Source organism: Triticum aestivum, chromosome 5D, assembly GCF_018294505.1.
Source record: "Triticum aestivum cultivar Chinese Spring chromosome 5D, IWGSC CS RefSeq v2.1, whole genome shotgun sequence".
NCBI classification, from domain to species: domain Eukaryota; kingdom Viridiplantae; phylum Streptophyta; class Magnoliopsida; order Poales; family Poaceae; genus Triticum; species Triticum aestivum.
Window position 1 is genome coordinate 485635024 of NC_057808.1, and position 25907 is coordinate 485660930.

At 45.7% G+C, this 25907-nt stretch overlaps 5 protein-coding genes across 5 annotated transcripts; 1 reads left to right on the forward strand and 4 right to left on the reverse strand.

Moving 5' to 3' along the window:
• Nucleotides 1-6955: 6955 nt before the first annotated feature.
• On the reverse strand, nucleotides 6956-8287 carry LOC123125633 (uncharacterized). The gene is made up of 5 exons (XM_044546102.1): nucleotides 8081-8287; nucleotides 7801-7987; nucleotides 7514-7706; nucleotides 7306-7404; nucleotides 6956-7203 (listed from the first exon to the last, which is right to left on the reverse strand). The coding sequence occupies exons 2-5, from the start codon at nucleotides 7968-7970 to the stop codon at nucleotides 7012-7014; spliced, it is 654 nt and encodes a 217-aa protein (XP_044402037.1). The 5' UTR covers nucleotides 7971-7987; nucleotides 8081-8287; the 3' UTR covers nucleotides 6956-7011.
• A 943-nt stretch (nucleotides 8288-9230) lies between these two features.
• Nucleotides 9231-10148, reverse strand: LOC123125635 (uncharacterized). The gene is made up of 3 exons (XM_044546103.1): nucleotides 9963-10148; nucleotides 9543-9860; nucleotides 9231-9451 (listed from the first exon to the last, which is right to left on the reverse strand). Exons 1-3 carry the CDS (start codon nucleotides 10117-10119, stop codon nucleotides 9336-9338), a joined length of 591 nt encoding a protein of 196 aa, XP_044402038.1. The 5' UTR covers nucleotides 10120-10148; the 3' UTR covers nucleotides 9231-9335.
• A 613-nt stretch (nucleotides 10149-10761) lies between these two features.
• Nucleotides 10762-13954, reverse strand: LOC123120962 (uncharacterized). Its single transcript, XM_044540912.1, has 6 exons — nucleotides 13874-13954; nucleotides 13318-13592; nucleotides 11408-12224; nucleotides 11167-11301; nucleotides 11002-11073; nucleotides 10762-10917 (listed from the first exon to the last, which is right to left on the reverse strand). Exons 1-6 carry the CDS (start codon nucleotides 13952-13954, stop codon nucleotides 10762-10764), a joined length of 1536 nt encoding a protein of 511 aa, XP_044396847.1.
• A 1556-nt stretch (nucleotides 13955-15510) lies between these two features.
• On the reverse strand, nucleotides 15511-19103 carry LOC123123038 (protein FAR1-RELATED SEQUENCE 5). Its single transcript, XM_044543455.1, has 7 exons — nucleotides 18725-19103; nucleotides 18337-18609; nucleotides 17653-17916; nucleotides 16865-17555; nucleotides 16273-16730; nucleotides 15885-16172; nucleotides 15511-15774 (listed from the first exon to the last, which is right to left on the reverse strand). Exons 3-7 carry the CDS (start codon nucleotides 17677-17679, stop codon nucleotides 15727-15729), a joined length of 1512 nt encoding a protein of 503 aa, XP_044399390.1. The 5' UTR covers nucleotides 17680-17916; nucleotides 18337-18609; nucleotides 18725-19103; the 3' UTR covers nucleotides 15511-15726.
• A 2031-nt stretch (nucleotides 19104-21134) lies between these two features.
• LOC123125636 (probable E3 ubiquitin-protein ligase ARI8) lies at nucleotides 21135-22679 on the forward strand. Its single transcript, XM_044546104.1, has 2 exons — nucleotides 21135-22007; nucleotides 22365-22679. Exons 1-2 carry the CDS (start codon nucleotides 21400-21402, stop codon nucleotides 22441-22443), a joined length of 687 nt encoding a protein of 228 aa, XP_044402039.1. The 5' UTR covers nucleotides 21135-21399; the 3' UTR covers nucleotides 22444-22679.
• The last annotated feature ends 3228 nt before the right edge of the window (nucleotides 22680-25907 follow it).

Sequence of the window (25907 nt, forward strand, 5' to 3'; positions counted from 1 at the left end):
GGGCTTCCTATATATAATTCTTCACCTCCGGACCATTCCGGAACTCCTCGTGACGTCCGGGATCTCATCCGGGACTCCGAACCACTTTCGGGTTACCGCATACTAATATCTCTATAACCCTAGCGTCACCGAATCTTAAGTGTGTAGACCCTACGGGTTCGGGAGACATGCAGATATGACCGAGACGACTCTCCGGTCAATAACCAACAGCGGGATCTGGATACCCATGTTGGCTCCCACATGCTCCTCGATGATCTCATCGGATGAACCACGATGTCGAGGATTCAATCAATTCCGTATACAATTCCCTTTGTCTATCGGTATGTTACTTGCCCGAGATTCGATCGTCGGTATCCCGATACCTTGTTCAATCTCGTTACCGGCAAGTCTCTTTACTCGTTCCGTAACACATCATCCCGTGATCTACTCCTTGGTCACATTGTGCACATTATGATGATGTCCTACCGAGTGGGCCCAGAGATACCTCTCCGTTTACATGGAGTGACAAATCCCAGTCTCGATTCGTGCCAACCCAACAGACACTTTCGGAGATACCTGTAGTGCACCTTTATAGCCACCCAGTTACATTGTGACGTTTGGTACACCCAAAGCATTCCTACGGTATCCGGGAGTTGCACAATCTCATGGTCTAAGGAAATGACACTTGACATTAGAAAAGCTCTTAGCAAACGAACTACACGATCTTGTGCTAGGCTTAGGATTGGGTCTTGTCCATCACATCATTCTCCTAATGATGTGATCCCGTTATCAACGACATCCAATGTCCATGTTCAGGAAACCGTAACCATCTATTGATCAACGAGCTAGTCAACTAGTGTCTTAGTAGGGACATGGTGTTGTCTATGTATCCACACATGTATCTAAGTTTCCTATCAATACAATTCTAGCCTGGATAATAAACGATTATCATGAACAAGGAAATATAATAATAATCAATTTATTATTGCCTCTAGGGCATATTTCCAACACGTGCGGCGGCGGCCCGACCTATCTGATACCAAGTTGAAGAGGTAGATTTAGGCTTTTGCGTGGGTGGCTAACATCCAGCCTCACGTCTCTTTATATAGATGATCATAATACAATTACATACGTATACAAATACGTGTACATGTACAATATGCTAGACCCTATTTTACAAAGAGCAGGTGAGGCATCATCGCCATACTAGGTGGACGTGAGCTACTGGGATCGTCGACTCGGGATGGAGGTGTAGAGGAGGCGAGGTATTGTTGACCAGCAAGATCATGGTGGAGGGGAAGCAGCCAAGCAGGTGAGGTACTGTCGACCAACGGTATCAGGGTCAAGGCGATGCGCTAGCTCTATCGGCTCGTAGTGTGGAGGGGAGGTGTTAACGCATGCATCGATAAATTGTTGGTGCACACGAGGCAGCATTGCTTTGAGATCTACCGTCGTTGGGCCCAGGGTGGAGGCAAGATGGAATGCAGTACACCATGGTGCTAGGTACCACACTGGCTAGAGCGGGAGGAGAGAGGGCTGTAGGCTGATTTTGGCGCAAAGAGTTAGGGTTTGTGTGCTGAGAGAGCTATAGTGTGATGAACGTGACTATGACTAATCCAATTAGACATGGATACCAATCTTCCCATATGCGTTAGATGCGGTTATTGCGATGCATCCTCTCTCGAGCATTCATTTTTGTCCCAAATGTCCTGACAAAAGTAGTACCTAACTAAGGCCACCATGAAGATACGTGAGATGCTTAACATGCTTCTTGATGCCGCTCATTCCGAGGAAGTAAAGAAACACAAAATTTTGTCCCTGCATGGGCATACCCAGAGGGTGCTCTAGCTAAGAGGATCAAGCTTGTGTGGCACATGAATGTAGAAGAAGAGAAACATGTCTATATACGAAAGTGCTATTCTGAGCCCGAGCTCAGATGCACTCGTTATCATAGCCGTCTAGGTTTCTCGGGATTCGCACTGATGCATGTATATCGCTGGGTATTCCGGCAGGTATTCCATTGCTTTTTCCACCAAGGGACCCACCATGATGCGGTGTCGTAGCCAGCAGCCGTCACGCGCCCGATAGCGGCTCAGATGGAAACTCCACTTATTGGGCCATGGCTCAGATGGTAGGTGGGAAACGGCCGGACTCCGTCAGTGCCAATTATACATCTGCCTCCTTCCACTAGAAGATTCCACAGCCTCCCATCTGTTTCCATATCATCTCCATTCTTGAGTTCAACAGTCCAAACGAAGAACATGGCAAGCTCATCTTCGTCCTCCCAGGCCGGCGGGGTGCTCCCTTTGATTCCTTGTCCAGAATGCCGTTGCAAGGTGGTGACCTTCATTTCCCGGGCGGGAGAACGGTTCTACAAATGTGTTAGAAAAGATGTAAGTACATTCTCTTTGCGGGAGAACGGTTCTACAAAATTTTTGGTATCCCATGTGGTCACCGTAATATCCGTGGTCGTGACGGGCACATCAACCCAGAAGCCATCAAGTTTATAAAGATTACTTTGGGGATGGACAAAAAAGGAGTTCACAGCCTGGGTGCAGCTGAAGATTTCCTTAAGAGGGATATTTATGAATCATCAAGCAAGCTCGAGAAGGACTGCTTCCAAATTGCCTTCGTGATTTTTGTCATGGGTCACGTCCTTGCGCCCAGCACCAAGCATGATTATGGCAGTATTGATTTCTGGGGAGCGTTGGCGGACACTGAGAACATAGACCAATTCAATTGGTGCGAGTACGTGATCTAGTGCATGCTTGCTGGGGTTAGGAGGCTGAAGAATGATATTCGGTCCGGCAACATGGCAACCAACCTTGTGGGTTGCCACCTCTTCCTGCAGGTCATTATGAAATATGTATTCTGAAATCCAGCAACGTACTAACCATTTTTAATTTCCGTCAATCCTAACAATGTTTCCCACTCACTGATTTTCTTGCTTGACAACCTTGATCTCTTCATGATGAATAAGCCGCACTCGGTGCTCCCTAGGGTAGGTGTGTTTGATCAAGACTCATTCCACAAAATGATAATCCAGGCCGGTGATGTTGGGAAGTCTACCTCATCTTACGTGAGTGGTCCGGTATGAGCCACCAGCACTTATTTGCACTTTCTTCTAAACATTTTCCAATGGTTTTAATCCCGTATGTTTGCCTCTGTAGTTACGCCACTACTCCCTTGTGTGCTATGCTCGGTCCAAGCTTGGCGAGACGGAGAAGTCAGACTCTAGGCACACCGCAAAGTCCCCACCGCAGCCAGCTACGTCCTGTGCCGGTAGCTCGGCTAAGTCATCTCGTAGAGATCTGCCCAGCCCACCTCACGCACCTCATATGATTCACGAGTTGACGCCGACCACAATACGCATGTTAGGCCCTTCTGATTTCTTGAATTATCTAAACAGGCAGTACCCTCATCTGGTACATTATCATTTATGGATCGTTTCAGTAAATATTATTTTCAATCGTCATATATACTTACTTTTTGATGTACTCACATGAGGATCGCCCTCTCCCAACAGGCAAGTGATGAGATGACAGCCTTAATGAAGGAGCTAAATGCTTGTTGCCTATCACACATTACAACTGCGCGGGGGCAAATTCAGCTTGAGATGATGAGGTTCGCTGACAAGTTGTATGCTGCAAGGAGTCGCGTGTGCAGTTGCTGTACAACACGTGCACATGTGGTCTCCCCCCCAGAGCTACCTCTGCTACCAAAGGTATCCCCACAAATGACAACTTCTCTTTTCATGTTGGTTCTACCCTGTTTTATTATTACATGGCTCAACATGTATTATGTATCGTTAGGGTTTATTTACTTTCTTCTCACTTGCACTCATGCAGATGACGGTGTTACTACTCCAGCAACAACTCCTTTTGCAGGCCGCCGTCTGCAGTTATCGTCGTGCGAAGGTTTGTTCTACATTTCCCCGTTGAAACAGTCAGTTAGCACTGTGTTTTAATAACATTGACATCCATTTTTCATAAATACAGCAATGACTTCCACTAGCAAGCGGGCGAAAACTGTGTGTACCCATCAGTCCATCTCTGAACCGAGGATGGAGTCTGCACTCCGGCACGTATTGCGAAGTCTTACCTTCTTTTCAAAGCAGAACCTAAATGGGATTAGTGAACTATATATCGACCTCCCGAACGATGCTGCCAGTACCATATTCGGACAAAGGAGCAATGATCTCCCCGGACGCAAGTATGTGTCTCGTCCCGGTTTCCAGACAGATCCCTGGTGTAGGGGAGTTGTCCCGTACCCTCCACAACCTGGCGTAGCCCAACTAATTCAACAACACTTGATGAATGCTGATGAAAACGAGCTAGCAACGTAAGTGCACGCGAAATTCATGCATTCTCATATGTCATGCTGATATTTTGTTTTTCTTGTTTCAATTCTTCTTGGTAATGACAGCATCGTCTCACTTCTATGTTAGGAACTTTATTGTTCACGAGGAGCCAAGATTTATCCGGATCACTGGTTCTGTCATACGCGATCAGCTCGCTGGCAACAACATAATTGGACATTAATTGATGTCAATTATTTTTCGCCGTTTTGCTCAGCTCAATTGTGATGCCGAGACCGAGAACCCATACCTAAGATGGAGACACCCAATTGAGCTTGAATTCTCAGTAAGTTTATGTCTTCATCCCCAATGACACTTTCCGCTGTTGCTCCAAATGTTGGTCTACATTTAACAATTTTTTTATCTCCTGTTATTTTTTTCTGTGTTACCATGTGCTGCCATGTGCAAGCAGACCCTGGTGTTGTCGGATTCTGACTTCTTGCACACAGTGTCGATACAGAAGCAGCTTTCTGCGGATGCTCTGAAATATGATTTGACATCCGCCCAAATGGTAAAGTTTCAAGCTCGAACTATTTGTCATGTTGGTATCCAAAACACATGCTGAAAGTAGATCTTCATACTTCTTTTCGTTGCTAGTTCATCACTACTGTACCACGGCCGGAAGGCTGGATGGCCGTCATATGGGCCATGCAGCTCAGAGTAATAAACCTCCTTGATCCGCTGTACAAACGAAACACAGTAGCTCCTTCGCATTTAGATCAAGATGAAGCAGCTGCGTGGAAGCTCCACAATGCATTATTTGCATGCCTACACGAATTCTATGCTGGGTGGCCATCAGTGCAGGAAAATTGGAGAATCAAGCATGAACCTACAACAGATGTCACATTTTCACCGTAAGTCATAACGAGCCATGCATAACATCTTCAGCGCAGCTGTATACCAATCATTATTTTTCTTATGGAGCCTGCATCCTTTTTGTTTTCAGCGCTGAGACCGGTGTTTGCGCCATACATATTGTTCGACAGTTCGATGGCAACAAGTTGAAGTTACCACTTACTAAGGTGAGTTCGACAGCTAATCATACACTATTTCTGTATGTTTGCGTGGACACATCGGTAATCTATTTGTTTCCGAGCCTATCACGATATCCTATGTTGACACGCCGATGCACATTTGTCCACAGCCCAACATTTCGAAAACCAAGAATGACGCCTTGCACGAGTGCTTGAAGCTGCAGGGCAACTTCTTCGATCTCGCGCACAAGGCTCTGTGGAAGGCTTTAGCGGGATCCGATTCCGAATTTGATGGCTAGGACCGGGGCGAGAGCTGCATTTCACTTTTGAGAGTCTAAACAAACTATCGTAGTTTCATCACTGGGTTATCTTAGATTTCTTTTGGGTTGTAAGGTATATGCGTCAGGTTCTAATCCATCACCCTACCCTGCTTCATCATGTAATATGTAGAATGATGCTCATCATTTGTTCGCACCAAATAGCCTATCAGTTGGGATAGCCACGGCATGTTATATAAATCCTTAATGCCTACATTTGCTTGGCACGACTTATCTATATCCTGAATGCCTACTTATGTTCAACATTCTTCGTTGCTACTAATATGTCCACAATTTTGAATTGTTGGTATTAACCATTCCCTAGATTTTTTGATATGTGAATTCTGCCTTTTAACCTACTGCATTATTCAGAAGATAACAAATTCATGCATCATGACATCCATTGACATGTCTCATATTTTTAACACGGCAACCAACCTGTTTTTAATGTTAATCTGTTGCCTTTTTCATTCAAAAACGATGTACGTTACTGCATGCAACCACACAGCAGCCCCAAAATCATTAATTCCAGGGTACTAAAACATCTACATAACCAGTCTTAAGTTGCAGACAGGATGTAGGCATTTGTTGGTAGCATTCACCAAAGGCAAAAACAAGTTTTTTAAAACAACATCACATTCCATCTACGAAATAAGTCTTGTGCACACATAATGATTCAATCCAACCACACAGACCCAAAATAAGATGGCCTGCACAACCAGCCACACAGGTTCCATCACAAATTCCTGTACTACAGGACGCAAAATACACACCTTCACCCTTATCCTGCAGCGACTGCCGGCATAGCAGGGCAGATTGCACCCCCGCACCACTAGGAGGGATGGGAGCTAAAACAATGACCACTACTATGCTTGATTTCCAAACCTAGTTCATTCGGGAAGTACGCATTTTATAAAACCTTAGCGCATAATGTACACTAGTAGATAAAGACGCTAGTCTGGCTAGCTCAGAACAAGACATCCTGGATCATGAAGCTTGGGAGTTCACCTTTGTTGCCCTTCATCGAAATCACCTCATACGCAAACTGTTTCTTCAGGTAAGCCAGCTCGTACTGCAAAACAATTTATGAGCAAGTTACTCACTCCATCAAAAAAAATTCATTTCTTCGACAACAGGATCTAGAGTGTTCCAAATCGTACCTCACCAAGTTGTCTTTGGAGATACAGTCCATTGTATGACCTCCAATAGTGACCAAGGTATATCCAGCTGTCCTCGCTACAAATGATCACAGGTTTGCATGTAATGTTATTTGATATTTTTCTTGCAGGCCTTAGATGATTTTTGCGATGGTAAATACTTACATATTACACGGCTCATTCATGTTGTAGCCATATATGATGCTCCAGCCGAGCTCTGGTATATCTCAGTCTGAGAAGTGATTACGGAGGACTGTCCGAAGTGTTTTTAGTACCAGTGTCGCGTTATCCTCATGTTTGATGCTCATCTCATCATCATGAATGCTTGTCTCTGCTGGATCCAGAACAACAAGAGTTTTCTCCTCAACTTCCACAACATAAAAGGAGAATCCGTCCATCAATGGTACAGGAAGGAACAACTGCACATTCGCAAAAATGTGAAGCAATCATCAGACTGGTATGTAATTGTTTTTCCATCTGATAGTGTCACACGAAATATATTCCATCTATAATCTTCTTACCTTCTTTGTCCATTGTAATTTGTATCCAAGAACATCCTCATCCATCATACTTGCTAGGAGGCCATAATCCAGGGCATCGTAGTTATCCATCAGGTGTTCCTGTTTTTTTCACAAGTTTTAACCGATGTTAGGAATTGACGCCATGTACTAGGGCATCATGAAAAGAGATAGTTTCTATACTACATCATATGGAGGAAGTTGACCGTACCACAAAACGGATGTCAAATAGATGCCTCCACCTTATCTTCCACTTGCCGTACATTCGTGCATCTTTGCTAGTCAGCCTACGTGAGAACGCTGTCCAGCCTATTGTTGTCATTTCTCCATCAGGGCCAAACTCATGTATGAAATCATCCCCATTGAGCAGGACGAAGGTCATGAATACGTGTTTGAACCATTTCCTGCAAACATTTTTACACAATAGGGGCACAACTATTAATTCATTTCAAAGAAATCACAAACAATTGAATACTTTGTCATCTTAGCAATTCCCACCTGTCCCGATCACTCCTCATACTATGAACCATCTTTTCGTAGAATTGCAATAAATTTTCAGCATTTGGAATATCATGTCGTAGGCCGGCTCTGCTAGGGAACAAACTACCCATCTCACCCTTTACCTCAGGCCTTGCTACCCAAATTGGCAACCTCAGATTCCTTGACATTCTTTCCGACACAGGCCCTGCACAGCCAACATTCAGTGAGTACCCACTAAGTTATTAAATTCAAAATTTTATTTCTTTACATCCTAATATATTATAACACATGTATTCACCTGTTCCTCTCTGACAACTATGAGCTGCACCTTGCGTCTGAAACAGGGGATCCGCATCCGGCTGGACTAGTATGTTCTCAGAGGCTGCTGCGTCGAAACAAAAAATCTTAGTTAAATCCTCATTTCATAAAAGTTGCGCGCTTCATTCTATCACAATTCAACTATGTTGATTTACCCAACCATGGAGACCCGAAATCATATGTACCTGTTATTCTGCTCCCCCCCCCCCCCCAGTCCTGATACTACTACCTTTGAGCTCCCTCCAACTTCCATAACTGCCATCATTTTTTGTTATGTTTTTTCAAGAAAATTTCACTAGTCAACATGAATTATTAGCCGTACAACCATAACTCATTTCCATTTATATTTGTCATAACTAACCTGTCCTCCCAGGGAAAGAGCACCCATCATGCACCTCGTGCCGATGAAGCCTCCCAATGGTTACTCCAACATCATCTCCACGAGATTCCGTAGTAACTCCAGCCATTTCAGGACGTGATCTACTTGCTGTAGTCAAACAAACTTTGGGTGTTAGTACACTATGTACATCGAACACAACACATGTAGGTGAAAGTAATTGGGCTGCACCTATACTCACAAGCTCCGATATCCGAAGAAACATCCTCTCCTCCTACAGCTGATGCATCAAGATGTCCCTCAAGCTACCTGACAGTCGTACGTGCTGATGAAACCCCGTCTCCTCCTCTGTCTTGAAGCCCTATTAATTTTCGATTATCAGCCCCCCTCATATATCTGTCTCATTGTAACCGAATTAAATGAAAACATTTTCACAGAATTCATAGCGGCCATACTCGTGCGTGCAGGTACTCCGTTATCCTCATCACTAGCAATATTCCCATCATCACTGCTCGTGTTATCGGATTCTGAGCTCTCAGAAGGACATATCGTCTCAATTACATTTGAGAACCTTACTCTTCTGCGCTTGCTTGTCACCTGCTTTTTATTCCTTTTCTTGATCCTCCTTTTTTAGTCCTCTTTGCATCATTTTGCCTTGCGGTGACCCTTCTACCTGCTACTCAAACAAGTCTATTCGTTAGAATGTTGTTCAGCTAGCCATTTTGCATGTTAACATTATTTTGAACACAGGTCTGTTCTTGCATGTACCTCTCATTGCCGAAGGCGTCACAAAGCCAGGCTCACAGTTGTAGAAATCATCCAACCTGGTTTGAACTCCTGCATGTCTCGAACCAATGAATATCTGTAGTTCTCAGTCATGTATGTAGCACATTGTTAATTACACCATACTACCTGTTGTTCGCTCTATCAATGTCGCCGCCCCACCACCAGTAGCATGCACTTGTGCTTCACCAGCAGACAACGCCGTTGCCTCCCTTACCTGCTCGTCTGTGGCTACACAAAACAGAGGTATGCATCAGTAAGTCCGTCGCCACACTGGATTTTTTTCGAACACGAATGCTATGTCCTTACTGCCTATACTCACCGTTATGGTTGTAAAGTGCCTGGTACATATGAGCAAGCCCATTATCCCGGTGTACCTGCTCAACTGTCACCCGTTCCTCCTCTAGCTGGCAGAGTTTTGCAAGTTCTGCATCTTTCTGTTGCTGCTCAATGGATTCCTTCTGTTGTTCCTCCTCCCTTAGCCTTCTGTCAATCTCGACCAGCTCTTCGTGCTCGGGATCGGACCAAATTTCATGCACAAGATCTTCGCTGCTATCACTGTCTATTACATACGCGATCCTTTGCGACGCTCTCACCGTTATGTCCCTGATCAAAGCATTGGACACCTCTTCCTTCACATCTGCATTAAGGTAGATAGTTTGCTCTTAGTCAATCATTAATAATCCTACTCCAGTGTATTTCAGAAAATTCATTTACTTGACGAAAATTATTAGCTACTCACACTCTTCATGCAGCTCATTCTGAAGCTGGGTCGCGCACTCCTCGTAAATGTCCATTGATAGGTTTTCTTCTTCGTGTGCCCCATGATCCTCTCGTTTCATAGGTGCACTCGTTGAATTGCCATGCCATCTTCCCCCACCTACAGCACAGATTTGCATCGTGCTGATCTCACGCAGTATCCCAGCAATTTCATCTGCATTGCATGACAGATAATTGATATGGGTTATGATTCTAATTCTCAATACTATAATCAGGGACAGACCTTCTGTCACATGCCTGTATTCTGATCGACAGCAGAGAGCCCGACGATGCCACCCGGCGCAGGTGCTTAATGTCACCAAGCCACAATATCAATATATTAGTTGGCAACATTATTTTTTCCTAATGCAGAAACCAGTCTAACAAGGAAGCGTACCATCAGCATCTCGGACACGGATCCCCTGTTGTGGCTCGTTCCGGAGGTTATCTGTGTGGTGCATACATTTTGTAAGCACATCAAAACATGAAGAACAACACAATGGCAAACCAGGCTTTTGAGTTCTTCACCTTGTCTCCTTAGGTTACGGACAGCGTTTCTGGAACGCCGTTCAGCACGTGCACGCTCATTCTCATCACTGTCTGATGATTCCATGTCCGATTCTTCAACAGCAACCTTCTTCCCCTTTTTCTTGGCACTAAGTCGGGGAGAACGACGCACCCCTGCCACCCCGCTAGTTTGTACTGACATAGCCACCGGGAGCAGAACAACGGGTCCTGTAGTAATTTCGTTATCTGAATGTTCAACCAATTGTAGCACATCATTAACTTCTGAAAACCATGGAATACACAAATGAGAATGAAACAGACTTACTGGTAGGTGGGTCGCCGGTTTCATTTCTTATGTCCTCGGCCATGGAAGCAGTGCCAATAGTTGTATTGTTATTGTCAGCAACTTGACCCACCTCTTCTACATCATCCTGCAGAATTTTATTCAGTTTTCAATTTTTTCCCCATATCGCAACATTGCTAATTATGTACTTAGTGGCACAAATTCAACTCACCAGTGAAATGCTGCCTGCCATCAGAGGATGCCATGTCAATTCCATGTTCCTTATGTACCCTTCTAGTCTAGTCTGTACAAATTAATCAAAAAATAGGGCATAGTTAGATATCAATTAGTTTACTCAGATGCACTTGTTTTTTGCTTGTCTGTCAGTGTTACTTACTTTGTAAGCAATAGGGTTAGCTTTCAGAACCTTAATCAACATGGCTACTTGATCTTGTGTGTAGGCTGCAATCCTAGGCGCCATGTTTGAACACAAATTGTGGCTCCCAAAGTCCAACCAATCCAGGGCAAAGTACTGGACAGAAAGGTAGTTCAAAAGGCATCAAGCTTTCTCTGAACATAAAAACAAAAAGGGGACAGGAGAATGATTGGATCAGAAAGTTAATTTCAAAAGCACTCACGTCCAAATAAAGTGGGCATCCACCCAAGATGCAATGGTCCATGCCTGATCCTATGTCTCCATGCAGCCGCCTTGCACCCCTCCTAGTATTCTCAAAAAAGTACGCCCCCCAGTTGTACGACCCTATCTGTGTTGGATCTTGAACCACCAGCAAGATCTCCTCAGGAATGGCTTGAACTGACTGCCTGGGAGCCATGTATGTTGCGCAAACCACGATGGTCATAGCAACCACGAAAGCAACTGTGTCCTCTCTGTTCATGCAGCAGGGGTTGATTCTGCTAATCACCCCTCGGCACTCCTGCACACTAACAGCTCCTGTTCCTTCAAGCCGCAAGAATTTCCTGATGGTGGCCATAAGTTCAGACCTGTGCTGCGGCGCTCCAAACTCCACTAGCCTACCTCTACCACTCACACCAAATATCCTAACTGCGTCCCTCACAGTAATTCTTCTGATTTCACCATCAAAGAAAACGGAAGTCATCGTCCTCGGGTTCACTCTAGCTAGCAGAGAGGCATAGAACTTGCGATCTACCGGACCGGCGTACCGATTTGTGAGTAGACCGGCGATTCCAGTGGGAACAGCTATGGTGTAGAACACTGGGCCAATATTTGCGAGCGGTGGGGTGGCGAACATGCTCGCGTATGTTGCGCGCCTCCGAAGCTCCACCACGGGCGCACCATTGCCGGCCACCACCACGGCCAAGCTCCCCCACTTCTTGTTCCTTTTTCTCCGGCTAGATCCGCCGCCGTCATCCACGTCATCCACTGATCTACGTCGTTTCCGGCTACCCGGAGTGTCATCGGTCGTCATCCACCTCCTGCAATCAAAGACACCACGCCGTACAGAAGACCACAAGTCACAACTGAGCTCCCCAAGCAAGAAACATGGTGAAATAAGTGAGAGAGGGCGGAGCAGATTAGAGGCGCCGTCGTCTGCGCTCGCTACTCACCTCTGAGCCGCTTTCTCACGGTGGCCGGCCACCAGATCTACGGTCGTTTCCTAGCCACACCTCACTCTTCTCCTTCCTGTTGAGTAGCGGGGAAGTGGGGAGGGGATTGCAATGAGCAGCACCTCAACAGTGCACCGCAGTGTGGTAAAAAAGCCTGCCCGGGTTCCACCAGCCCACCTGACCTCTGACACCAATTTACAGAGAAGGTAAATAAATTAACGTTTTGTATGTCACAAGCTATGGAGTGGGATATAGATATTTCTTTTTCATCTTGCTTAGGGGGAAGTTTCCCGCGCACCACCACCACCCCCAATAATTTTTGTTTTCCTAAGTGTCCGACGAAGCAATCGATTTTATGTTTTCACTGTTTACATTTTTCATTACTTACTAGCTGAGATTGCGCTTCAAATCAATTCCATACATCTATTTTGGGACCACCACGACATCTCGACCAGTAGCTACATCTGCTCGGTGGGCCGCTTGCCACAAATGACAAACACAGAGGATGTTTACCGTGGACCGCTCCCCCCCATCTTTCTCCTGCTACTGCTTCCAACACCAGAAAGCGCGACATCCGGGCGCCGCATGCACAGCAATAGAAAAAGGTCCCCACGTATGCATGCAGAGTACTCTTCCCAGTCATGCATGCAGCATGCAGCTATCTGTGCTGAATATTAAAATGGTCGTCACACGCTCACCCTGCAATTGTCTAGGACCCCGACACTAATCACGGGTGTCGATAATTAAAATATACTTAGACAGAAGTCATCATACGGATGGTCTTTCAATATTTGCATTACCATCACACACAACTACCATACATACGTAACACGATACCACTCATTCTTATACAAAATATACCATAAGCAACTAGGGATGGCTATGCAGATTTAGCTAAACGGCACTAAAGGCAACTCTACGCTACTCCATTAATAGTTATACTGGCGTATGCTAGCCAAACCGTCGGCGCTTAGCTGGCGCACTATCCACTTCTTCCTCATCGTCGTCGTCCGTCTTGTCGTCTCCCCCATCCAACGCTGGCGCCTGAGACTGATCGCCATCGGCAACTCCTACGGGGTCCGGGACGCCAATCCAATTGACAGCAGTAGGGTTGTGCTCGCCTGAACCCTCGTTGCCACCGGCTTCAGGTTCGAGCGCGTCCTCCTCCCTGAATACGGCTATAGCATGTGCACCACCACTATCCGCTTCCGATCCCAGCTCTATGGGTCTGACTCCCTGTTTTTAAACACCAGGGCATGCTGTTCTTACATTGCTTCCACCAAGATCCACAGAACAAGATCAAACCAGTAAGTAGTAGACAGCCAAGGTACTGCATACCTAAAAGAAACCATCCGACAGATCCGACTATAGAGTCAAGAACTGGTTCACACTAGCGGCCGAAGCAAGACTGTCGATGGAGTCCTGCAAAACCAACGATGCCGCACGGAAAGATTAGTTTTTCGAACAACATAAACATGATCCGTCAGCCAGAAATACGGCTAGAAAAGTTTACTAACCTCATCCGAGCCGCTCAAAGCTTTGAAGATTGTGAATCTTGTTAGAACAGAGCCATCAGCTGAGCTAACTGAAGCAGACATGGCGCACCAAGCTCGGCAATGCGCCCCCCTCCCAAGCTCTTCCCTACTGAACGACTGCCCCGAGGTAGCAGCGCAGCCAGCTATCAAGCACTAGGGGTGGGCATAAAAACCGATAAACCGAACACCGGACCGAAGCCGAAACCGAAAAAACCGAAAGTTCGGTTTTTGGTGTTTCTACAGAAAAAATCGGTTTTTCACTCTGCTAACCGAACTTGATTCCTTCGGTTCGGTAGTATCAGGGTTGGAAACCGAACATACGCGAGGGCACGTGAACCTACAGCGAAAGGAGCTGCTACCGCGCTACTTTTTTTAGAATCTGCTCCCGCGCTAGGCAGCCTCGAGAGGTGCGAGCGCTCGCGACAAAAGAAAATCATGGGCTAAACCGAGGACCTACAAGCAAGGCCCAAGCTGACTAGCTATTGTGGGCTTCTTTTTCAGTTGTGAGGCAGTAGTATACTTGCACGCACGTACTTACCAAAGCAGCGTCGGCGCTCCCGTCTTGTAGTTTAGTCCCACCTCGGCCAGGAGCAAACAAGGACGTGGTTAGCTAGGCTATATAAGAGTGCTGGTGAAGAGGAACCAAGGAACGCAGCTGAATCTTTTCCACGTTCAGCAAATACGGTATAAGCTGATTACCGAAGATTTTATAAAAATACTGAATGGTAGAAACCGAATTTTCGGTTTATATCAAATGCCCAGGCCTCTCAAGCACCATCATTTATACTTGCAGCCCAGGCGAGAGCCCAGGATCCCATTTTGGACGGACATAACAATCTCACAAGACCTACTAAATTATACATACTGACGTTTCGCCCGGCTTAATTTTTCTTCACGTTTTAACCAGCTCATGCATCACGCGGTGCATCGCTTGCCTGAACGCCCTGAATTTTTCCTCCCCCCAGTTTGGAGGAAAAATAAGATAAATCATCCACTCTGCTATGTGCAACATTTCATGGTTCATAATAAAAGACTTTAAAACATAATTCGTTCAATAAAAACAGCAGATGATTCTGCTGGCACTGCATTCAAACCATACAGAGCATACGACAGACAACATTGGATTACTTCCAGCATTTTTCAAAAGTTCAAAAACTACATGTCCTTGCAATCTACAAAGGATAATACATTTTACATGCATCCTCCTAGTTCTACAGCCATTGCTTTATGACAATTGTTTCGTCGATGGCCTTCGACACCACAGTTCTTGCATCTAGCCGCCTTCCGAGGCTGCTTTGGGATATCACCACGGTCTGGACAAGTTGTTCGCTTGTGACCTTGCCTTCGACAAATTGTGCAAAATCTGGTACGTTTGCTCATCCCTTCATATGGAGCCTTCTCCCTACTTGTTGTCGGTCGTCCCATCTATTTTCTTTTTGCTGGTGCCAGAAGCCCATCCAAACGGTTGCTTGTCCTCGACATAGAGTCATTGTCCGCAAGATCTGCATTGATCTCCGCTGCGTTAGTAGGTTGTCCACCAACTATTGCATTATGGTTAGTCTGATCAACTGCAAGGCCCTTGTCTGCAATCTTGTCCTCTAGCCCAAGACCATCCCTAACTTCCGCAAACGGTAGCATTACTGTCAAATTAGATTTGAACAATTCCATCAGACGGTTGTATGCATCAACACTGGTGTCCCCTAATCTCACCAATTCCATCGCGTGCATGTACATTGTGAAGTGCCTATATGAAAATGGATTATTCTTCATGCTATCCTTTTGGTACTGCACTAGGTGAGCTGGAAGTTTATCTCTAGCATCTTTTGTCCATCGCTTCACGATATGTTTTGCCGGTATTTCTTTAACCCGAATAAATCTAACACCTGCAAACAACATAGCCAAGATTATGGACGAAAGCACAGCACAACAAATATTTGGAATTTCCTACAACATAGACCAAGTCAAATCTATCCTAATATGATCAGAGGCTGACCTTGAGCACATGACTGCACAGCAGGCCCATGTGTGCAAATTGTCCACACTCGCAGTCAAATTCATTGCCCCCATCTAGCATTGTAACCTTGTACGACACCTTGCACCATTTCTCTCTCTTCTCCGCTTCGCTGTGGATTGCAATATATGTCTGGTGTTTCTCCACCTCCTCCACTTGATAAGGTCCACATTCATAAAGTATATGCCTAAACTGTTCAAACATGGCTCTCGTATATATCTTGCTCGCATGTCTTTCCACAGCAAGGTTCGCTCTTAGCAACGGCCTTCCCTGCAGACAGAGCACACAAGCATACCCATATTTGAAATTATTAACATTGTTATCGGAAATCAAACTGTGAACGACAGCTGCAAAGACAAGAAGAGCTTACAATTCGCGTTCGTTTTTCTTCATAGTTCTCCTCCGATTCCCGGTCGAATTGCAACCTCATGTATTTGTGAACAAACATGTGCATAGGGCAACCAGGAGGGACATAATTTTTTAGCATATGGTTTGCACTCTCACTCCTTTGCGTGCTAGTCATTTTTGCACAAAAAACGCCCTTAAAATAAGGTTTTGCCCATTTCCTACGAATCTCAAATAGGTTTGTCATGTATTGGTGAGATCGCAGCTTGTACTTGTCCAGCAGCGTCTCCCAACCTTTTTCAAATTCATCTTCAGTCAACATGTGATTTATCACCTTATAAAATTCAGCCCTGAATTCACTTTTCTTTGTGTACAAGCTACCGAGTGACTCTTTCGCTTTCTTCAGGACATGCCACTTGCACCACCGGTGGGTCGTGTTTGGCATAACGTTCTTGATTGCAAGCTCCATAGCCCGGTTCTGATCTGCAAATTAGGACGCACAACTCAATCAGCACAGATAAACATAATCTGTCAGCATGGTCACAGCTAAAGAGCTATCAGGTAAGTGCAATCATTAAGTTGTTTACTATTTTCACAACATATGTCAGGGAAATTACCTGTTAGTATGGTCACAGGTGGAGAGCCACCCATCATTCGCAGGAATTCGGAGAAAACCCATACAAAACTATCTTCAGTTTCATCACGCACAAGCACTCCTGCCAAGATAACACTCTGGAAGTGGTTGTTTACGCCAACGAACAACCCGAATGGCATGTCGTACAGGTTAGTTCGGTAAGTAGTGTCAAATGTGATGACATCCCCAAAAAATGAGTACTGCAACCTACTGCTCCCGCTTGCCCACATCAGATTCTTGATCCTCCCCTCGTTGTCAGATTGAACCCTGTATGTGAAGTGTGGATCTTTAGCCCCTATCTCGGCAAACACATCAATTGTCTTCTTCACATCATCTTCTGCATGGTCCCTGTTTATCTTCCCACACAGATTACGCAATGACCTCTTCATGAATGGAACATTCTCCATCGATCCAAAGAAACCCCCAATGATGCTGTACACCTTTGCCAAATTCACATTGTTCTGCCTCAGCTGCTTCACAAGATCTCTGGTGTACACATCGATGTGTTTGTGAGATGGCCAGTGCATTGTCTCACTGAAATTAGGCGACAAGGAGTGGTTGTGTGTATCCCTATGCTCTGCAATGTACCATCCGTTGTCCTCAGCTCGTAGCAGCCTAATTAGAGCAGGACACTCACAACGACAAGATCTTGTGTTCTCAACCCCTGCTTTCCCCTACACAGATGTTTTCCCAAGTGATTCAGTCAGTAAAGTCACAGAGAAAACCATCTCACCTGCATGTCCTACTACACGAAATAATTATATAACTCACCGAGCAACCACAAACTATTTCCTGCATGCATTTGGCCCTCTCCACATTTAACCTGCTTTTGCCATAACGAATACCGAACCCCTTCTCATAGGAGTACAAGTTGTAGAAGTCTAAGCCTCTCCCACCGAGTCAAATGTTGTGCCAGTAACTGGTGTGATAACATTCTCCGTAGGGTTCTCAGCAAAACCCCGCACAGCCTTCTCAAACGCGCTGATGCGGTTTGGACACGGTGGCCTACTCGGGGCAGCAGCTCCAATCCTCAACCTGCGACAGAATGCCTATTACGCATTTCAAAAAGAAAAAGGACCAACCAATCTTTGCCAGCAACATACAGCTTGGCCTACCAGGATGCATGCAAAAACAAATATTACAGCAGGACGAACTACCGATAATTGCAGACTCATAATTTTCTTTGTCCCATTTGCTGATCCAACCGATAATAATTCTACGATCACATAGATTTTCATTTCACAAATTTCCTATAAAAAACACACAGACACCAGATCAATGTCTGACTTATTAACTGCACGCTCGCCACACAAAAGCTAACTACCTAGGTGCTAAGAAAATAAGCAACACCAACAAAAATATTACATGTAATGCAGTAGAAGTAATCAAATTGTCATACCACTACACTTATGTCATTTGTAATCTGCTGTTAAACTTAAACCGCACAAAACTGACCTCTTGTTCCACCCAGGGGCTCGCGGAGTCATTTTCCTAGTGGACAACTCTGACGACGGCGGTGAGCTCTCCAACCTAACTCCGCCCGACGCCGGTCCAGCCACAATCTGCGCATGGCCGCTGGCGGATTGGTGCACATGGGACGACATCTCCTGCTGCACCACTGGCAGCTCGACCACCATGTCTTCTACATGCTGCTCCACCGCCACAGAGCCCAGTTCAGGAACCACCGGCGGCACCAGACTCTCTCCTACCTCTTCCAAGAAAGCGGATCTGATACAAGGATTAAAGCATGTCAAATCTGCACATCAGGGGACGCAACAGCATAAACGGGAGGGGGTGGTGTGATGAGCGTTTGGTTTGGCCTAGGAAGGGCAGTGTGACATACCCGCGGATTGGCTGCAGCAGGAACTCCATTGCTGGTCGCCGGCGGCGCTCGTCGCCCAAACTTCTCCAGCCGCCCGTAACTGAATGAGGCCGTCGATTTTGGGGAGAAGGCCCTGGAATACGCATTCAGTTCTTCCCCCCAAGCCCACTAACCGTACTCCCGAAGATTCTGTCCCACGGATCAGATGGAACCTCCAATTCTAGCCCACGGCCCAAATGGTGGTCGGATGACGGACGTCCCACCACATGTTACAGACAAGCCCACGAGCCCCGCCTGCCGCATACGTATTTCTACACAGTACCACTTTCCCATCGTTTTTCCTGCGATAGTATAACCTCGGGGTGCACATCCCCATGCGCTCTCGAACGCACCAGATAACGAGCTCATCTGAGCTCGCGCGGAATAACTCCGCGTCCGTCTATATAGACCATTATTAGTAGTAGGAACAAAGTGAGCAAGAATCCAAGAGCGGCGGGGGAGGGATAGGAGGGACGGTGATGGGAGTTGTTTGGAAGGTGCCTGAAGCCACGCACTTGGGTATTTTAAAAGTTCACTCGAGTGATGCCCATGATGCTAAAAATAGGCTTGAGCAACCATCGTATAGAACATCTAATGCTGGCCCACATGACAAAATAAAAACTCCTCAACGAGACAGAGATATATATGGGTACAGTCCCATCCAAGTCGCGAATTCGCACCAGTTGGTTCTGATTCGAGGAGCATGCAAGCTCCTGAATTCCAGGAAGGAAGCGCTTCTAAATGATGAAATCCCAACAAAATTTAACCTAAGAAGTATCGGAGCGATCGAGGCGGCGGCCTAGCATTACCCGTCAGCAACGGCGACGCATCAAAAATATCGCACGTCCCTACAATGGCATGGTATTAACTTGCAATACGAACTATGGTAAAAAAACTAGGTCGTGAGACAAAGCTAACACAACATACTTCTAAATTTTTTTATGTGATGAGTCTGCAATGAAAAATAAGATAGTGGTCTTGCCGAAATAAAACACAATGTGAATTGTCCACAGCATGTGAAAGTGACTTTTGCCCTTGGCGGCACAAGGTGCTTGGGATCGTCTATTGGGCATGTGAACTGTGAAGCATCAACAGTAATATGTCTGGAGACACCGCTAGTAGTCTTGCCGAAATATAACACAGTGTGAATTGTCCACAACATGTGAAAGTGACTTTTGCCCTTGACGGCACAAGGTGTTTGGGATCCTCTGTTAGGCATGTGAAGCATCAATAGTAATATGTCTGGAGACACCGCTAGTGGTCTTGCCGAAATAAAACACAGTGTGAATTGTCCACAACATGTGAAAGTGACTTTTGCCCTTGGCGGCACAAGGTGTTTGGGATCCTCTGTTGGGCATGTGAAGCATCAACAATAATATATCTGGAGACACCGCTTGGGATGTGGGGTTCTTTATAGTGTTCAGTAAGCAAATACTAAATTACACAAAAGAAAATACAAGGAACCTACGTCAATTAATTTGCAAGCTTATTAATCGACATAGCATTTCACTTCTAGCATAGAGTTTTAAACAGTATGCATTAATTATTATGTACATGTACCATACAAAGATATGCTTAGTACAACATGTGCAATATACGTGCCCTCTTGTCGTTTGGTTGGGACAACGGTAGAGGCGAGGACCAGGCCAAGCGTTATGGCCAGGCTGGGTAGATGTGGAGGTGAGCTACTTGCATCATCGACTCGGGGTGCAGGTGAGGTACAGTCAACAACCGGCAAGATCATGAGGCAAGGAACAAGCAGGTGAGGTACAGTCAACAACCGGCAAGATCATGAGGCAAGGAACAAGCAGGTGAGGTAATATCGACCGACACACCATTCTATTACCTAAGATGGTGTAATATAGACGGGCCTAACTAAACACATTAGATACGGATGCCTATATTTCGGTACCCATCAGATGCAGTTATTGTGGTGCATCTGATCTATGGCGTTTATTTTTGGCTAAAACTTCTTGAGAAAAGGTGGTACCTAACTAAGGCCACCGCATAAGGTCTCGAGACGCATAACATGCTTCTTGATGCCGCTCATTCCGAGGAAGTGAAGAAAGACAAAATTCTGCCGCTGCATGGGCGTACCTATAGCGTGCTCTGGCTAAGATGATCAAACTTGTGTGGCACATGAATGTAGACGAAGGGAAACATGTATATATGGACCATTAGTAGCAGCAAAGCAAGAAAAGAGTATGAGAGCGGTAGGCCAGGGATAGTAGGGACGCTGATGGAGTAGTTTCTTTTTTTTAGGTGCGCTGGTGGAGTAGTTTGGAAGGTGACTGAAGGGACGCATTTGGGCATTTTAAAGTCCACCCGAGACATGGCCCATGACAATATAAATGGGCGTGACCAACGAGCCGAGTGACGGGCCATATGAGAAACAAAACTTCCCAACCAGCCGAGTTACGAATCGCATTTGCACCAGTCGGTCCAGATTTTTCTCAAAAGAAAAAAGGAAAAAAAACAAACAAAAAAACGAACAGCCGGTCCAGATTCGAGGAGCAGGTAAGCTCCTGAATTTCCGGAAGGAAGCGCTTCAAAACGACCAAATCCCAACAAAGCCTAACAAGTAGCGGAGCGATCGAGGCGGCCTAGCATTAGCCGTCAGCAACGCCGACGCATCAAAATCTTCGCACCTCCATCCAATGGCGGAGGCCGCGGGCAGCAAGGCGCCGCCGCAGCAGCATCCCTGCTGCAGCATCTGCGCGGAGCCGACGGCGCCGTCGGAGTTCCACCGCGGCGGCAGTGCCTGCGCGCACGCCTTCTGCGGGGCGTGCATCACGGGCCACGTCCGCGCCAGGCTCGAGTCCGGCCCCGGCGCCGCCGCCGCCGTGCGGTGCCTGGACGCGTCCTGCGGCGGCAGGCTCGACCCGGAGCTGTGCCGCGCCGCGCTCCCGGCCGACGTGTTCGAGCGGTGGTGCGCCGCGCTGTGCGAGTCCATGTTCGTCGGCGCGCGCAGGACCTACTGCCCCTTCCCCGACTGCTCGGAGATGATGGTGGCCGACGACGACGAGGAGGGTGATGGTGGGAAGCCCGTGACGCAGTCGCAGTGCCAGGTGTGCCGGCGGCTGTTCTGCGCCCAGTGCGCCGTGCGGTGGCACGCGGACGTCGACTGCGCCGCGTACAAGAGAGGGGACAGGAGCAGGGAGGACCTGATGCTGATGGAGATGGCCAGAGAGAAGAAGTGGAGGCGGTGCCCCAAGTGCGACTTCTCCGTGGCCAAACGAGATGGCTGCCTTCACATTATCTGCAGGTAAATAGTGCGCTTCTTTCTCTCCGGGAGGCTGCATGCGGGGCTCAGAATTGCAACCAAAATTTGTCCACGTTCAATGAAATTTACACGGAACAGCTAAAAAATCACTGGGTACCGTAAAAGCAAGAGCTTGTTAACAGAGCAATGCAGGGGATAGGGATGACAGGCCCTGTTGGGATGAAGATATATGTAAGAAAAAACTGGGCGAGACGATGCATGGCTTTTTTGAGTTATTTCGTGTAGATATTTTTTATTAACCTCAAACCAGAGGAGCTTTCTTTGTGGAGTAATTGTTTAGTGGTATTGTTGCATGGAAGTCTTGACGGCTAAAAAATTGATGGTTGCAAAATTGTACAGGTGTGACTTTCAGTTCTGCTATGGATGTGGCGCTAAGTGGGGGTCTGCTGGGTGTTCTTGTGATGACGAGGAGCAATGATGAGAGTGAGGATGAAGATGATCTCGTTGACATGTGAGCATGTGACCATTATGATATATGTGTCACATGCCTTGCTGTTATGAAACTCATACGGGTTAGAGAAATATTTTGAAGTATTATATGGTCCGTGCGTGCTAGAGAAATTGAAACACTTAATGTTTTTGCTACATGCGATTCTGAGGTTTTTGTTGATAGAGTAAACATTGTTCTTCAGCAAGTGTGAAATTGTCACAACACATCATATCTAACGCATATTTTGTTGGATATGTGCCCCCGAAAGTAGTCAAAGAAATGATCATTTGTATTGATCACACTAGGGTGGGACCGGTCCCGCACATATGACATTGCGCTACTGCAGTTCAACAAGCCCCACAGCTTGTTGGACCCCCTCTCTCTCTCTCTCCCGTGGATTTCTCCGTCCTCTATCGTCCACATGTGCAACATCTTTGTGAAGAATAGAGGCTCCTTCAGCATCGTCAATGAGTAGCTTCTGCGTGGTCGGCTGGTTGTTTAAGAGTGTATGTGCACAAGAATGAGAGAAGGCTTGCAGTCATGGATTCAGGAAACCCTTGCAGAATAATGCACTTAAATGGCACATGTGAATTCAGAAAATTCTGCACCATGAATGTTGAGGACATGCATGGTGGAGAAAATGAGATTCATATTCATTGCTATGTAGTTGAACATATGAATGAGATTCATATTCATTGCTATGTAGTTGAACATATGAATGACGATTCATATTCATGGCTATGTAGTGAACATATGAATGACATGGTTCTAGCTAGCCAGGATCCATGATGAATCATTCTATTTTACAAATATAATATTATATGAGGAATCTTCTAATATACACCTTGGATGCACATGTGGACGATACAGAAAGGCACTTTCGCACCTCTATTCTGCTGAAGGAGCTTTGACGATTCTGATAGCCACCTTTTTCCTAATATTATATGAGGAGTATATATTTTGGTGATAAATTAATTTCACCTTGGATGCAAATGTCCATGCTGTGCAGAATCACTCAATCAATTCCTCAATCATTCAGTTTAGTCACATAAGTACATGATACCATGCCGCAGTGGAATTGCTTTTTGGTTCATAAAGCAATACATTAAATGATGAATTATAAATCAGAAATTTAGAAAGCGTTTGGTTATCGAGCAAGCCCTCGCTTAGCCTGGTCCAACAAGGAAGCGTGGGATTCAGTTCCTGGGCAAGATTGCCTCGTTACCAGCGGTTTCCAGCTCTTTTCTTCTGTTGAGCCAAGGAGCCGATTTGGCTCGCCTCCATCAGTAAGGCTAGCCTTTCCTAGCAAGGTAAACAGGCAAGCGATCCAAACGCTCCCTAAACTGCTCCTCGCCATAACTCCATTCATACAGTCCTCCTATGTATCCACTCTTTTTATCCTAGATATATATGCTTTTGGTCCATGTTTACCACTCGAATGAACATTCAAATTATGGAAGCAAGGTATCATTCAACTTCTGGTCAATGCTTGCCACGTGACTGAACATTCAAATAGTTACCGTCACATTAGGAAAAAGGTGGCTATCAAAGCAATTTTGTGTCACCAGTGCTTCATCATGATCCTGCTCCATATTTCTTCACCTGGCTCTTGGAAAAATGCATGGCCTCGTCCTATGTCAGCCTCTTCCTACGTCAAGTTGTTTTCCTGTTATCTCAGGATGTAGACCAAGGAGATACGAAACATGGATCAACACACTGTAAACAACGGTAACTAGGTTCTCGGACAATCCTGCCATGGGTTTTCCTGGTACCGCTCATTCCTAGCTAGAACGGTACATGTTTGATGTGTATGTGTCTTCTCTTTGGTTGTGGGCTTGTCATATATCTTTGCTCGATTAATCGAGGGCTCATCCCAAGGGTGCAAAAGTGTGTATGTATATAAGGTGTCCACAAGGCTGACATGTACCATAATGTATTTGTGTACCGCATAGACAAGCTCAGAGAGATGCAATAACTGGAGCCACGTGCTGACGTGCATGAAGTGGAGGCCAGTACGAACCAGATAAATGTGCCATTTGACTAGTAAGTTGGCTCCTCTCACTGAGTAAAAATCAATTTCATGGACCAACTGGCAGAGACACTTGTTTGTAGGACTTTTCGAGAAAAAGACACTTGTTTGTAGTACTTTACTGTACTCCCTAGGTAATGCAGTAGTTAATTGCATCAGTGATGCAAAGACAGGAGCGCGGTTGTTGAGATACAGTGCTCGCTATTTGTAGGTACACCATGCCCTGATATATATGAAGCTCCCCAGCATCTATTTATCCAAGTGCATAATACTCTTTCTTCCTTTTTTATTTCTTACTCTGTTTCACCACCCTGTTGCCTTTTTATCCACGTCACATCTCGTACACTGCTATACAGGCCATAAGAAGAACAAGAACAGACATATTTTGAGCTCTATTCCTGCCTTTGAAGTATCTAGTAGCATAGATTATTCTTGGACGGCGCTGCTAGCTAGGAATGGGCGGTGTCAAGAAGAATTCTCTTTTTTCATGGTTCAGCTCGTGTCTTTCGAGCAGCTACCTGAAAACATCGTCCACCATATGCATCCATTGGAATCGCACTGATGTTACGACGTTGAGGAGGTCCACATGTCTCTGGAAGAAGACTGGGACTATTAAGATCCAATGACTGCTTCGCGCCGGCCACAAGGTTTTTGTGTTCGTCTGCAGGCCATCCAAGACATCAACAATTAGCTGTCCGTGGATGTTGCTCCTGCATGCCTGATTTTAAACAAGACAAAAGTATTACTAGGAACTGACCTCATCACCGAACTCGCATGCTACAAACGTCCAGGCAGACAACTAGACACTTTACGGTAGTTTAAATCATGTCATGTTCATTTCCAAAGTGTCTGTGTAAATTTTGTCACCTTCACTTCTGAATGTCAGCGTTCTACATGTCTCGGTGATCATCTAAATTAATTACTTCCTTCATAAAGAAATATAAGAACATTTAGATAAAGTGATCTAAACGCTCTTATATTTCGTTACAGAGGGTGTACAAGTTAAGCTTATTAATCAGAATAATGTCTTCGCTTCTAGCCAAGAGTTTGCTGCCGAAACCAGATTGGACCGCCCACCGAAGTCTATCATTTCTATGGCTCTGCTGCTACTGCCGTAACTCTGCTGCGGCTGAGGCTATAGAAATGATAGTAGTTCGATGGGTATATCGTTCTTGAGCTCTAACATAAGGAAGAAAAATAAGAGGTGCCGTTAAGCAAACAATGTGCAAACTTGCTGTTTCCGCATCTAAGCTGTTTAGATGACATGTATTTTTACTATGAAGGCACCAGACAACTTCTGATAGGATCCTTCTCATGTATTTTTACTCACTCTTCTATGTTGTAATTAAAGTTTTTTTGTAGAACCCGCTTCACATTCAGTTTCCGAACGTCAACTTTCTTCATGTCTCTCTGATCACTAGAA

What these genes read in the sequence shown, in the direction of transcription:
- LOC123125633 (XM_044546102.1), bottom strand. Translation starts at nt 7,970, where the DNA reads ATGTCAAGGAATCTGAGGTTGCCAATTTGGGTAGCAAGGCCTGAGGTA. An exon ending in TATTTGACATCCGTTTTGTG is followed by an intron (nt 7,405 to 7,513) that starts GTACGGTCAACT and finishes TGAAAAAAACAG; the next exon opens with GAACACCTGATGGATAACTA. An exon ending in AATTACAATGGACAAAGAAG is followed by an intron (nt 7,204 to 7,305) that starts GTAAGAAGATTA and finishes GCGAATGTGCAG; the next exon opens with TTGTTCCTTCCTGTACCATT.
- LOC123125635 (XM_044546103.1), bottom strand. Translation starts at nt 10,119, where the DNA reads ATGCAAATCTGTGCTGTAGGTGGGGGAAGATGGCATGGCAATTCAACG. An exon ending in GAATGAGCTGCATGAAGAGT is followed by an intron (nt 9,861 to 9,962) that starts GTGAGTAGCTAA and finishes ACCTTAATGCAG; the next exon opens with ATGTGAAGGAAGAGGTGTCC. An exon ending in GGCACTTTACAACCATAACG is followed by an intron (nt 9,452 to 9,542) that starts GTGAGTATAGGC and finishes TGTTTTGTGTAG; the next exon opens with CCACAGACGAGCAGGTAAGG.
- LOC123120962 (XM_044540912.1), bottom strand. Translation starts at nt 13,954, where the DNA reads ATGTCTGCTTCAGTTAGCTCAGCTGATGGCTCTGTTCTAACAAGATTC. An exon ending in CTTTGAGCGGCTCGGATGAG is followed by an intron (nt 13,593 to 13,873) that starts GTTAGTAAACTT and finishes GTTTAAAAACAG; the next exon opens with GGAGTCAGACCCATAGAGCT. An exon ending in GATGCCCACTTTATTTGGAC is followed by an intron (nt 11,302 to 11,407) that starts GTGAGTGCTTTT and finishes CTTTCTGTCCAG; the next exon opens with TACTTTGCCCTGGATTGGTT.
- LOC123123038 (XM_044543455.1), bottom strand. Translation starts at nt 17,679, where the DNA reads ATGCAGGAAATAGTTTGTGGTTGCTCG. An exon ending in AAATAGTTTGTGGTTGCTCG is followed by an intron (nt 17,556 to 17,652) that starts GTGAGTTATATA and finishes ACATCTGTGTAG; the next exon opens with GGGAAAGCAGGGGTTGAGAA. An exon ending in AAGAAAAACGAACGCGAATT is followed by an intron (nt 16,173 to 16,272) that starts GTAAGCTCTTCT and finishes CTCTGTCTGCAG; the next exon opens with GGAAGGCCGTTGCTAAGAGC.
- LOC123125636 (XM_044546104.1), top strand. Translation starts at nt 21,400, where the DNA reads ATGGCGGAGGCCGCGGGCAGCAAGGCGCCGCCGCAGCAGCATCCCTGC. An exon ending in TGCCTTCACATTATCTGCAG is followed by an intron (nt 22,008 to 22,364) that starts GTAAATAGTGCG and finishes AAAATTGTACAG; the next exon opens with GTGTGACTTTCAGTTCTGCT.